General features: G+C 43.4%; 1 protein-coding gene across 1 annotated transcript in view; it reads left to right on the forward strand.

The window, feature by feature from the left end:
• The first annotated feature begins 4,531 nt into the window (after nt 1-4,531).
• pid1 (phosphotyrosine interaction domain containing 1) overlaps nt 4,532-12,831 on the forward strand; it is a 55,059-nt gene continuing 46,759 nt past the window's right edge. The window contains exon 1 of the mRNA XM_083637585.1: nt 4,532-4,668. Within this exon, the coding sequence (XP_083493711.1) occupies nt 4,639-4,668 (30 nt within the window). The 5' untranslated portion in view covers nt 4,532-4,638. The remainder of the gene's footprint in view (nt 4,669-12,831) is intronic.

Consider the following 12,831-nt stretch of genomic DNA (forward strand, 5'->3'; position numbering starts at 1 on the left):
AACACAACCATCCCAGCACATCTTAGCCTGACCCACACTGACACATACAACTGCACACGTACAGATGTGCATGACTACACACATACGGAAAGTCAGTATACATCTCACAGTATTTGTTTAGAAAAAAATAACAGCAAAACAAAATTGAATGTAAAGTGGAGAAGAATAAGAAAAAAAAATCCAAAATATACTATACTGTTGTTTAAAAAGAACACATCTGGAATTTGATACATCTATTTTCCTGTCAAAGTCCACGATAAGGCTATATTGTAGCATAAGAGCATACTTTGCATTACTTTAGTTGTTGATGAAGGGTGATACTACCAGTAACCTCTGCTGTACAATAGAGTGATGACTTTAGTCTGCACCAGACTGTCTGTCTGTAGATGGGGCCAGCGACCCATGGACCCAATTTCTAAGTGTAGACTCAGCAGGCAGTGCTGATAACCGTCCTTACAGCTGTGGTAGTAATAGCTGCACTCATCATAGTGCATACACTGTACCTTCTTTCTATATTTAAAAGATCTGCAGTAGATGGCCATACTTGGTGCATGGGTAGATTTGACGTTTTCTCTGCATTATTTTGAAACCCTTCGTACTTGGTTGGTGGTATTTTTGTTTTTCATCGTAGCTGTATGCCTCTCTGTCACGTTTGTGCCAAACTTTTGCTTTGGGTAATTTGTGGTTGGTAGATCAAATAAAAATGTGTAATAAAATAACTAGTCAGCTGGGAGCTGATGGAGCAATGCTTTTTTTTTTTTTTATGCATATAGTCTGTTCTTTACATGCAAGTTTCTCAATGGTGTACTAATAGTAGAGAATGTGGGTATACTGCTGAGGAGAGAGTGGAGTACTGTGACCCTACCATCCTATGTATTTCAGTGATAACTAGGTTATAGGGTGTAATATAAATGCACAGGAAAATAGCTGGGTGTACTCGGTGTACCTGTTTATGCCATTGACTACACTGCTGACGTTTCTGTACAAATAAATTGCTATTTATTGACAGTGTTGAATAGTTTCTTTATGAGAGTTTCTTTGCAGGAGTGGCCTTCCGCTGGCTTTAGGTTTGAGCTGAGGGAGCAGAAAGAGGAGGAGAGTGAGATATAGTAGACAGGAGTAGGAGAAGACATTAGATGGTCATGATGATGATGATGATGATGAAGATGGCTAGCCCAGCCTACTCCTCTGTACATGTGTGCTTCTGTGTCCTGCCTCTGGACTCTCTATCTGTGCAGCTGTGTTGTAGGTCAAGACTCTGGCCTGAGCAATGTTGGTAACGGTTTAGAATACAGCCTGCAACTTACAGGGTAAGTACAGGGTAACAACATCTGAACTTACAGGGTAAGTACAGGGTAACAAAATCTGAACTTACAAGGTAAGTACAGGGTAACAAAATCTGAACTTACAAGGTAAGTACAGGGTAACAACATCTGAACTTACAGGGTAAGTACAGGGTAACACAACTTGAATTTATGGAATAAGGGGATAACGTGGGACTTATAAAGAACTTATACCGTGGCTATTTTTGTAACTACCGGGTACCTATTCTGTTGTTACAGGGTACATATGATCTAACAGTATGAGAAATACGGTACCTTGTAGTTACAAAAATAGGTATGGTATAAATTATTTATAAGTCCCCCTTTATTACGCCTTATTCCATAAATTCAGGTTTTGTTACCCTGTAAATTCAGATTTTGTTGCCCTGTAGTTATCCTCTAAGTTCAGATTTTGTTACCCTGTACATACCCTGTAAGTTCAGATTTTGTTACCCTGTACTTACCCTATAAATTCAGATTTTGTTACCCTGTAGGCTACTTACCTTGTAAATTCAGATTTTGTTACCCTGTAGTTAGCCTGTAAATTCAGATTGTGTTACCCTGTAGTTACCCTGTAAATTCAGATTGTGTTACCCTGTAGTTACCCAGATTTTGTTACCCTGTAGTTACCCTGTAAATTCAGATTTTGTTACCCTGTAGGCTACTTACCCTGTAAGTTGCGGGCTGTATTCTTAAGCATTAGCGTGATGTTTTACCACTCAGCTCAGCTAATCCTCCTCATTTTATTTTTATTTTTTTCAACACAGCAACCACATGATTACCTATTATCTATGTTGAATGAAGTAACAATAAAGATACAAGTGAACACACTCCTTTCACCAGGTGTCCCGTGTGAATTCTGTCTAAATTGTTGTCAACCTAAAATAAAATATGTGTTAATGATTTGTAAATGAAACTAAAACGATGTTTATTATGTTTTTAACCATGACCTTCCTTGAGCCAGGTTATCTAACACTACTAATCAACAGCCAATCAATCACTCACTCACAGACTGACAAGTTTTAGTTGACCCCTTATTCAGCATCAACAAACTATCTAATGGGGCAACAACAGTTCTTAATTTACTATGGATTATATTCACACTGGTTTAAGTCTCCATTTTAAAACAGACAAGTGAGAATATCATCACAGTATTTCACTAAACTGAACAAATGTTCGATGTTTCATATGCTGTTGATGGTGAACCACAATAGTTCCATACATTTTATTTGATTAGAAATTCCATTAATTTGAGATCAGTCATGGTTAGCTGACACACCAAAAAATATATATTGAAAAACATGGGGCCTGATTTAAAAACAATGTAGACAACTGTTCTACATCTGTTTCTCTCTCCACTGTCTGTCCCAAGGTCGTACCCACCAGACTGAACTGTCAGCCGTGGGAAAGAACTGTGAACGGCCTCGCTGACCTGAGGCTTAATCCAGATGTTCTCCAAGTAAACAGCTCTAAATACAGACTGTGAAGTCATGTCACTCACCACACCTATGAACGTATGTGTGTGTGCACTGTGCACAAACACACACACATGAACACACTGCAGGGCCACACCAGACGTTATTGATGGCTTGCTTGTAGTCTGAGTTGGAGGCCAAGTGTTTGACCTTTGCCATCCATATGCCCTGGGGGTGGTCTCTGTTTGGCCTTGACATGGGTCCCAGGACACATCCTCTGTACAGGGGTTCTCGATCGCTTTCATCCCAAGGCCTTCCTGTTGATAAACTGAGATTTCATTGCGCTACATGCAGTTGAGGGATTTAATCCTACATATTTCATAGCATTTTTTTTTGCAAAAAAAGTTACTTCAAATGTATCACCTAACCGCAAAAAATATGCTTGATTTCAACTACTTTTGTGTAGGTAAAGGTCTTAAAATAGTTTTAAAAAAATCTGGTGTTTTCCTGAAATTAGTTAGGGTTAGTCATTTCAGCATTCATTATGTTAAATACATTTTGAACAAAACTCACTCACGCACTTCATCTATTATAACATTGCCTAGGTGGGCAAGTGGTGTCTGTTAGTCACGATTTCGGGCTGTGTCTGTTATTATTATTATTAAGTTTATTTGTCAGGGACCATGTGCAAAAGATAACATTGATCTCAGAGAGAAAAGATGCTTTGCACCAGATTATAGCAAATTGCTATTTTCCATCTGCAGTCCCAGGGCAGGGTTGCCAGCATAAACAATACAATATATTACAGGGTACATAACAGATATCAACACATATTCGTTATACATTATACATATCACTACAAATCATACACACATAATCACAATTTATATACACTACACAGGGTATAAATATCACATTATGCACTGTTAGTCATGATTTTATGACACAATGTGACGCAAATCGTTACATCATCAGTGATGTCATAAATCTCACAACATCGTCTCCAGAGTCTCTGTGTGCAAGTTTGCTAGTTTGGTAGATTTACTCTATGAGGATTTGTGCATATGGAGTATTTACAATTGTGCAATATGCACACTTAAATCATTGAATAATGACAATGGTTCATGGGTCCCCAGACCTCACTGAGAATAACAAGGTCATACCAGGCCAATCTCAATTCACCACAGCCGGTCAGAGGAAATCTTTTTCAGGAGCTTAAGAAGATCAAAACTGTGTGGGCAAATCTCTGTGCAGCAAAGAATATACTTTGTCCTTAGCTGCCTTTGTGAAACTTATTGTATGAGAGATTGAAGTTGACCCACTTTTATTGCCACCACTAGCCACTGAAATGATGCCATGCCATTTTATGTTATGCTTTTATATGATCAATGGCATTTCACAGCATTCCTGCACTGGTTGGTTTCTGAGGCTGACTCACTCTTATGGTGCGTTCAAATGTTCCTCGAAAAATGTTATTTTACTAGTAGAAACTCGTATATGATTTCTCAAATAGCTTGTGGTTTGTTTGGTATTTGGTATATCAATATTTGTTTTAAAACAAAAGTAGTTTAGGTCTGTTTGATTATTTGTCATACAGGATATCACAGAGAATTCCATGGTGTGTTTACCACCTTGCGGGTCATGTACGCTCTGGCGATATCACGGCATCTCCGCCAGCATTTGAAGGCAGCATTAACAGCGCACTACAAACAAAGACATGGTACTGCCCCCTGCAGGCCAGTCCGGTAACTACACGCAGGCGGAGCAACATCGCCTTGCAGTGCAGAATCCAGATTGAAGGAGGACAGAGAGGCAAGCTGTGAAAGCGAGCAGATGTGAGCTGGAGTCTGGGAAAAGAGAACAAGCTGTAGTAAAGACGGAAAACCTTTGATTCTCCTAATATGTGGCAGCCCGCGTCGGACCGATTGCAGGTAGGCTACGGGTGTTTTAAACGTTATTTCTGGGCAGAGCAACAGTGAATAAACGGTTCGACCCTGTTAGCTGTGCTTGCAGCCCACCGTGCTGTGTGTGGCTCCAGCCTATGGAGAGTCTTTAACGGTTTCTGCAGAATTTAGAGCAGCTAACGTTAGCTACAGATGTTGTGTGTACACCGTCTTTAACGTCCTTTTGACAGTCGTTGCTTAATGTGAAAATCAGTTCTTTGAAACACTCATCAGCATCTGCTGCAATTTGCCTAGTGCTACGTTACGTATAGCTACGTTACGCAAGCCTGGGTTATAGTGCATCAACGTAGGCTACAGTATCTCTACTGGATTTGGTGGATTTGCAGAGGAATCCATCTCCTGTCAGGATATGTTCATCTCCTGTCAGGATGTTCATACATTTTCTGAGATATGCATTCCAGAAGTCAGTCAATGTGTTGTTGGCTCTCAGGCCTGGTTCATTACTTGAGCTACTGCAATAGGCCTAAATTACTCCTGTTGTCAGTCAATTTCTCTTCTTCTTCAGATGGCGTCATGCTGCTTGGCCTATGATGAGATTAGGATGTTTAATCTCCCGTTACCCTCTGCTCATTTCTTCCTAGAAGCTCTGGGTACTTCTTCTGTAGTGTGAAGTCACTGAAAAGCAGGTCCTACTCCTAGCCAACAACCTGGCGTCTCTGACCTGTTCGGGGATCATGGAGGGGGGGGGGAACATTGTTAATGACACGTAGTTTGATATCCAGGGGCGAGGGGCAAGCCGTGCACCGAGCCTGGCTTCACGTCTCCTGCCTGCAGACCTAATGCTCTCCAGATGTTGGGGTACGGACTGCCTGCCAAGTGAACTTGCACAATCCTGTCTCTTGCCCAGGCGTCAAGAAGATGGAATCACATACAGCAGCATTATTAAAGTTCCGCTCCTCAGCTCTGATTGGCTGAGTCGGGGGCAGCTGCTAAATTATCCGATAAATATTTAAGCACAGGCTAATCATTCATCAAACACAAATGCTACTCTGGTGTTGCCTAGCAACCGCGTTCCAGAACTATTGCTTGGCGGAAGACTCTGTTATCAGTTAACTATTTGTTTATTTAACAATTCGCAGTACTTTTTTTTCCAGCTGAGAGGGTTTTAGGCACTGAATGGGCTTCATGCCTAAGCCTAAAGTGTTCTAAATTCACTGTAAATCACAACCTCTCCCTCTTGCTCAATGTAGTGCAGCTGAACACTTTTAGGTAAGTAGGTAGCCTTGAAGCGGGACTTGGCCTTTGTTCACACCATAGGCAGAACTGAATCTTGATGCAGGCTCAAGCTGAACTGACGCTTAACCGTTCACACCAGGAGCAGTCTCTTTTCCTCTCAGCGCCTTGCTCGGCGTGCCTTGAACCTGCCCACAACTCCCATTGAATTCATGCCTGGCACCTTCAAGCTTCACGCGTCACGCCTGGAAAATAGGACTGAATCTTGAACGATCGCTTCAGCGTGGCGTGGCGTGCGTCTGGTGTGAACGGTCTCACCTGTTACCAAGGACGCCGAAATGAAACTGCGTGGATTCAGCGTGGCTTTGGCGTGACTTTGGCGTGGCTTTGGCGTATGGTGTGAATGGCCACTTAGCCTTCATCCTTCATTCTGAGTCTCGAAGTTGCACGACATATCGTGTTGCAGGCTCCGCTAAAATGGCCTTACATCTTCGTACACATAATCACAATAAAACAGTACCTACCTGCCGCACGTTATCCGATGGATAGGGTAATCGGTGTTCTGAAATATTGTGTAACCTCTGGCATGTTTATACGGGCTCGGTATTGGAAACTACGCAAATTTCAAAACACCGATTATCCTAGCCCCTTTCGGAACTGTTTTTCAGGCAAATTACATGATCATCTCCCCTCCACAGTTCCTTCCCCCGATGGTAGCTTTCAAACCCCGCCGCCGAGAAACAATGAACCCTTCTGCTTTGGTAGATGGCTTTGAAATGTTTCTGTGACACTTGTAAATATGTGTGTATCTCCGATTTTGACTGCTTGGGAGTTTTAGCAGCAAGAGTCTCTCGTCGGGGAAGGGACTGTGGAGGGGAGATGCTCACGTCAGGGCTACGATTATCCTATCCTCCTATCCGTCAGATACCTTGTGCGACAGGTATACATACTCTTTTATTGTGATTGCCTGCTACATTTGCAAAGATATAAGGCCATTTTAGTGGAGCCTGCAACGCCATATTGGGGTGCTACTTCGAGACTCAGAAAGAACAATGAAAGCTGAGTCTCGTTTCGAGGCTAGTAAGTAGGCTAATAATATACACATCAATGCAATTATGAATAGTTTTATGAACATACAATTGCTTTGGCTTCATGTTGATGGTCATAGCTTACCCATTGACATTCACAACCACATCACAGAACATGAATAGTTGGAATAAGTCCCAGACCAATAACTTGACTATATTTTCTGAAATGAAAACCACTCAAAGATCTCTACAAAAACACTTCCAAGCGTGTGTCTCAGCGAACTCCGCTCTCCCGTCTTCCAGGCCTCAGAAATCCTGTCCATCTCAGAGCCATGGTCAGTTAGCCCTACGGCCCTGGCCATGTTTTCCCCAAAGCATTTCTCCATGAGATTATGCTGGTAGTGATTGTACTATACCCCACCCTGCATATATCCTGCCTCAGCACTGGCATATTTTCTAACAGTCACTTTTGGGGGTCGTAAAGAAATGCACAAAGTAGGCTTTTCCCTAATCATCCCTAATTTTTATAAGCATTTTACGAAATGTAGATGGGAAAATGAATGGCGGATGGAATCCCTTGGTTTGTATGACGAATCCGGAAGAGGGTGTGACTTTGGCTCTCTCCATTCCACAGCCGTGAGGAATTGTGGGATGGTCACAGCAGTATTAATAGCTGCATTAGCTTGCTAACGCAGAAAAATGCATTTTCCTTTCTTCAGCAACCAAGCAACGGATTCTCATCACTTAATTGATTGAAAGGTGTGACTTTACTTACTAACGTTAATATTTCCGTCACCAGTGGTGTATTGACCCCAGAGAAGCTTAATGTAGCGGTAGCCTATGTAAAAACAACAACAACAAAACAAAAAGACACCGCGGTTGTTTAACTTCCGGTGTGAGTAGAGTACCGGATCTGTTCGCCCTACCAGATGTGCTCGGCTCAGGGTCCACGACTACAGATGAAGTTAAAACTCTCACATTTATTAAAAAAAAGAAGTCTCATGTTTATAAGAAATGGTCCCGTACACTTGAATCCTGATCATTTAATGTTTGCATGATTCATATTTTTAATGTCTATCATGTCTGATGACATCAGTAGTTTAGCTTGTTGGCTGATCTAAAGCTGTCGGCCATTTTGCCCGTAATTCCACGTGCCCGACGACGTACAGCCAATCACAATGTGCGCGCGAGCCAATCTGGTAGGTGAGCAAATCTTACACCTACACTGGCGAGGTCAAGGAAAAGTGAAAGGAAAAAGGAGTTAGGAGGAGTGACTATTCGGATGCGACCCTGGGTTTGAGTGGAAATCTTCTTGAGTTTTATAGCAGTTGGCAAACAATGTTATGGTGCATTACTGCCACCAACTGGAATGTGGATCGTGCTTCACGTAACTTGCAACCTAGGAGCACTGATTCGCCAAACCTGCTTGCTTGCACGCTACCAAATTTCCACCGATTTCATTAGTAACGAGTAACTAATATGCTTAGGGGAAATGTAGTGGATTAAAAGTATCCATTTTATTTAGGAAATGTAGTGGAGTAAAAGTGAAGTATTATTACTTTGTTACATGACACCATTACTTCACTCACAGGGGCTATTTGGAATAGAAACCTTCAGTAATTATGTTTATGACCATATCTGTGAATAATAATACTGGCGTGGTTAACAGTTGATGCACATGAGTTTTAGAATCAGTGAGGAACATTAACAGTATGTGAGAGGAGTACCATTGGAATAAAAAAAAAGGTGTTGTGCAACCATAGTGATGTCTGGCCATCCCCGGCTCTGTAACCATGACGACGGTCATCCTTTCGACTGATATTATTGTCATCTTTGAGGCAGGACCGGCGGTGTTCTGTTCTGTTCTGTTCTGAGCTGAAGCAGTTAGCCGAGCTTCGTCCTGCTGCTTATTTGTGTTTTCCTTCACCATGGCATCCATCCACAATATTCTCCCTTGCGCTGCTGTCCTCTGTTGCCATAGCAACATGTGATGTCTCGCTCATCTCATGCTCGAGTGGGACGAGGCGGGAGGGAGGGAGGGAGGGAGGGAGGGAGGGAGGGGGCAGAAGAAGAGAGAGAAATAGGCAGAGGCAGGTCATGGTGTGACTTACGGGGTAGCTATTGGTTTGGTTTATAGCTCCCAATCAGAAGTGTCTTGGAAATGGAGCCAGTGTTGCAACGGCACATGTTTGTGCTGCGTTGTCTGTCTTTGCTCTGTCTGTCTCCGTCTCTTTGCGTCTCTGTGTTTCTCTCCCTCTGTCTCTCTCTCTGTTTCTTCTCCAACCCTCCTACAGTACCTCTCTCTGACCACATCCCTCAGTCACTTTCAGGGGCCCTTCCTCCCAGGCACAATACAATACATCCATGTTAGTTCAACAGCAGATTGCACAATAGGCACTAGTCCTCGCACAAATGCATACACACACAAACACACACACACACACACACACACACACACACACACACACACACACACACACACACACACACACACACACACACACACACACACACACACACACACACACACACACGTTGGCAGACAGGCAAATATGCACACAAACACAAAACAACAGGCTTCCCTCTTGACCATCTCTGGGGCTACTAAACAGGGTTCTTCCCCCTCTGTCAGCAGCTCCTTCTTTTAGCCATGGTTTTCAATTTTGCCATTTTCATGTCTGTGATACTGACAAACTAAATGTTTGGTCCTCCTGACAGTTTAGAAACAGCTGGCTGAGGTCAAACATGGTCAGAACTGGTCCGTCTATCTGCACTCTGCCTTTCCTTGTTACTGTCTGTATATTGCCATGTCTGTCTGTCTGTCTGTCTGTCCTCTGTTTCTGTCTGGGGCCGCTTTGTGGTCAGTCACAGGCTATGTTGGTGAGACTGTGTGTCCTCGCTGGCAAAAGGAAACCATAAGAAGTGCTGCAGTGGCACAGCTTTTAATTCCCATGGCTCCCCCGCCTGGAGGGGTCTTTCTAGCAGCACACATGCATGTGAATGAAAGGCCATGTCATGCTGTAACAGAGGCCATGTGAATGAAAGGCCATGTCATGCTGTAGCAGAGGCCATGTGAAAGAAAGGCCATGTCATGCTGTAACAGAGGACATGTGAATGAAAGGCCATGTCATGCTGTAGCAGAGGACATGTGAATGAAAGGCCATGTCATGCTGTAACAGAGGCCATGTGAATGAAAGGCCATGTCATGCTGTAGCAGAGGACATGTGAATGAAAGGCCATGTCATGCTGTAACAGAGGCCATGTGAAAGAAAGGCCATATCATGCTGTAGCAGAGGACATGTGAAAGAAAGGCCATGTCATGCTGTAACAGAGGCCATGTGAAAGAAAGGCCATGTCATGCTGTAGCAGAGGCCATGTGAAAGAAAGGCCATGTCATGCTGTAACAGAGGCCATGTGAAAGAAAGGCCATGTCATGCTGTAGTAGAGGCCATGTGAATGAAAGGCCATGTCATGCTGTAGCAGAGGCCATGTGAATGAAAGGCCATGTCATGCTGTAACAGAGGCCATGTGAATGAAAGGCCATGTCATGCTGTAACAGAGGCCATGTGAATGAAAGGCCATGTCATGCTGTAGCAGAGGCCATGTGAATGAAAGGCCATGTCATGCTGTAGCAGAGGCCATGTGAATGAAAGGCCATGTCATGCTGTAACAGAGGCCATGTGAATGAAAGGCCATGTCATGCTGTAGCAGAGGCCATGTGAATGAAAGGCCATGTCATGCTGTAACAGAGGCCATGTGAATGAACGGCCATGTCATGCTGTAACAGGCCATGTGAAAGAAAGGCCATGTCATGCTGTAGCAGAGGACATGTGAAAGAAAGGCCATGTCATGTTGTAGCAGAGGCCATGTGAATGAAAGGCCATGTCATGCTGTAGCAGAGGACATGTGAATGAAAGGCCATGTCATGCTGTAGCAGAGGACATGTGAATGAAAGGCCATGTCATGCTGTAGCAGAGGACATGTGAATGAAAGGCCATGTCATGCTGTAGCAGAGGACATGTGAATGAAAGGCCATGTCATGCTGTAACAGAGGCCATGTGAATGAAAGGCCATGTCATGTTGTAACAGAGGCCATGTGAAAGAAAGGCCATGTCATGCTGTAGCAGAGGCCATGTGAATGAAAGGCCATGTCATGCTGTAGCAGAGGCCATGTGAAAGAAAGGCCATGTCATGCTGTAACAGAGGACATGTGAAAGAAAGGCCATGTCATGCTGTAACAGAGGACATGTGAAAGAAAGGCCATGTCATGCTGTAACAGAGGACATGTGAAAGAAAGGCCATGTCATGCTGTAGCAGGGGCCATGTGAAAGAAAGGCCATGTCATGCTGTAACAGAGGACATGTGAAAGAAAGGCCATGTCATGTTGTAGCAGAGGGCTGGATTGGTTCTTGCTGCATGACAGCATATTATGATCCTGTTTGAGCAGGTTGTGTTTCAAGGTTTTCTCAAGGATTCAGGAGTTTCAAGGAGTTTGATCGAGAAGGAATAGTCTCAATGTGATTTAGTTTATTTTTTCTTTGGGAACAGAACAGTCCGATCATTTTTACTGTCATTTCCTTGCCATTCTGTCTTCCACCTGTTACGTCCTGCGTTTCACTAGTTTGGTCCCAAAGAGAAAAAAACAAAACAATGCTAGGTACTTAAAGCCCATGTCACACCAATCGAACATTCTCCAACAAACACGAACGAACAGGAACACACGTAGATGTTCGTTTGGTGTGCCATAGCTGTCTGTCCTTGTCTGTTCGTGTTCGGCGATGTTCGGTGATGTTCGCCCGGATTCAACATGTTCAATCCGTGCTTGTTCGGTGTTCGCGGTTGTCTGGTCAGTTCACCATGGTTTCAGTCGCGTATCCATGGAAACGGAGCTTGCGCACACGCGCGCACACTCAGTACTAGCTAGCAGTAAACTTCTGGCTGTTGTGTTGTTGCTGTCGATGGCTTCGTTTTGGACCCTGGAAAGAGAGGAACTCTTGGTAGAGTGTCTCTAAATCCGATTCATCTAAAGAATAATCGTGAGATTAATCTATTATCAAAATAATTGTTAGATGCAGCCCTAATTTTGAGCCATCTTCTGCCTCCCGCCCTGTTTATTCTGGACTAGGGATGCAGTGGTATGAGTTTTTGACGGTATGATAACCTTGGACAAAAATACCATGGTTTCACGGTATGGCGGTATTGCGGACCATCTGTGTTTTTACAATAGCCGGAATATTCCCATACAGCCGACGTCGTCTTTTTAGATGGGGGAAGTTCAGGGGCGTTCCTTGCGTTCTCCTGCTTCAGCCATTATCACACACACGGTTGTAAATACATTCAGTGACAGCTCCTCTCTACTGTGCTCTAGTCTAGGTAGGCATGCAGCCAGAGGGAGGTAAGCTGCACTCTGCAAGCGACGTGGGCACTTTGTTTTGGGGAAACCGCTGATACCGTGGGGAAGGTATGACGGCAAATCTTAGTGGTTTTGACACCGTGATGTTTTCAAACCGCGGTATACCTTCAAACGGTATACCGCTGCATCCCTATTCTGGACACTTATTTGTGTTACAGATCGGGAAGTAACAAGTAGGCTATCAGCCTATACACAATTTCAATCACTACATTTGTGGCAGTCTGGAACAGCAATCATTAAGTTGTCTATTTTCTAATAGAAATGGTTTCGAGTTTCGACATTTTTGGGGTCTTAATTTCTATTTGTTGAGGTCTTAAAAAGTCTTAAAAAGCATTAAATTTGACTTTCAAAAATGGTGCAAGAACCCTGTTAATTACTGAATAGCTCACGTTTTGCAGATACAAGATTCAGACAACAACAGTCTTCCTGTGTAGAAACAGAGCACATTGTATGGACGGAGCATGTGTTTTGTGTCATTAACAGGTCTTGTTCATGTGTGTCTTGCTGTCTGTGGGC

The sequence above is a fragment of the Poromitra crassiceps genome (assembly GCF_964638095.1).
Source record: "Poromitra crassiceps genome assembly, chromosome: 5".
NCBI lineage: Eukaryota > Metazoa > Chordata > Actinopteri > Beryciformes > Melamphaidae > Poromitra > Poromitra crassiceps.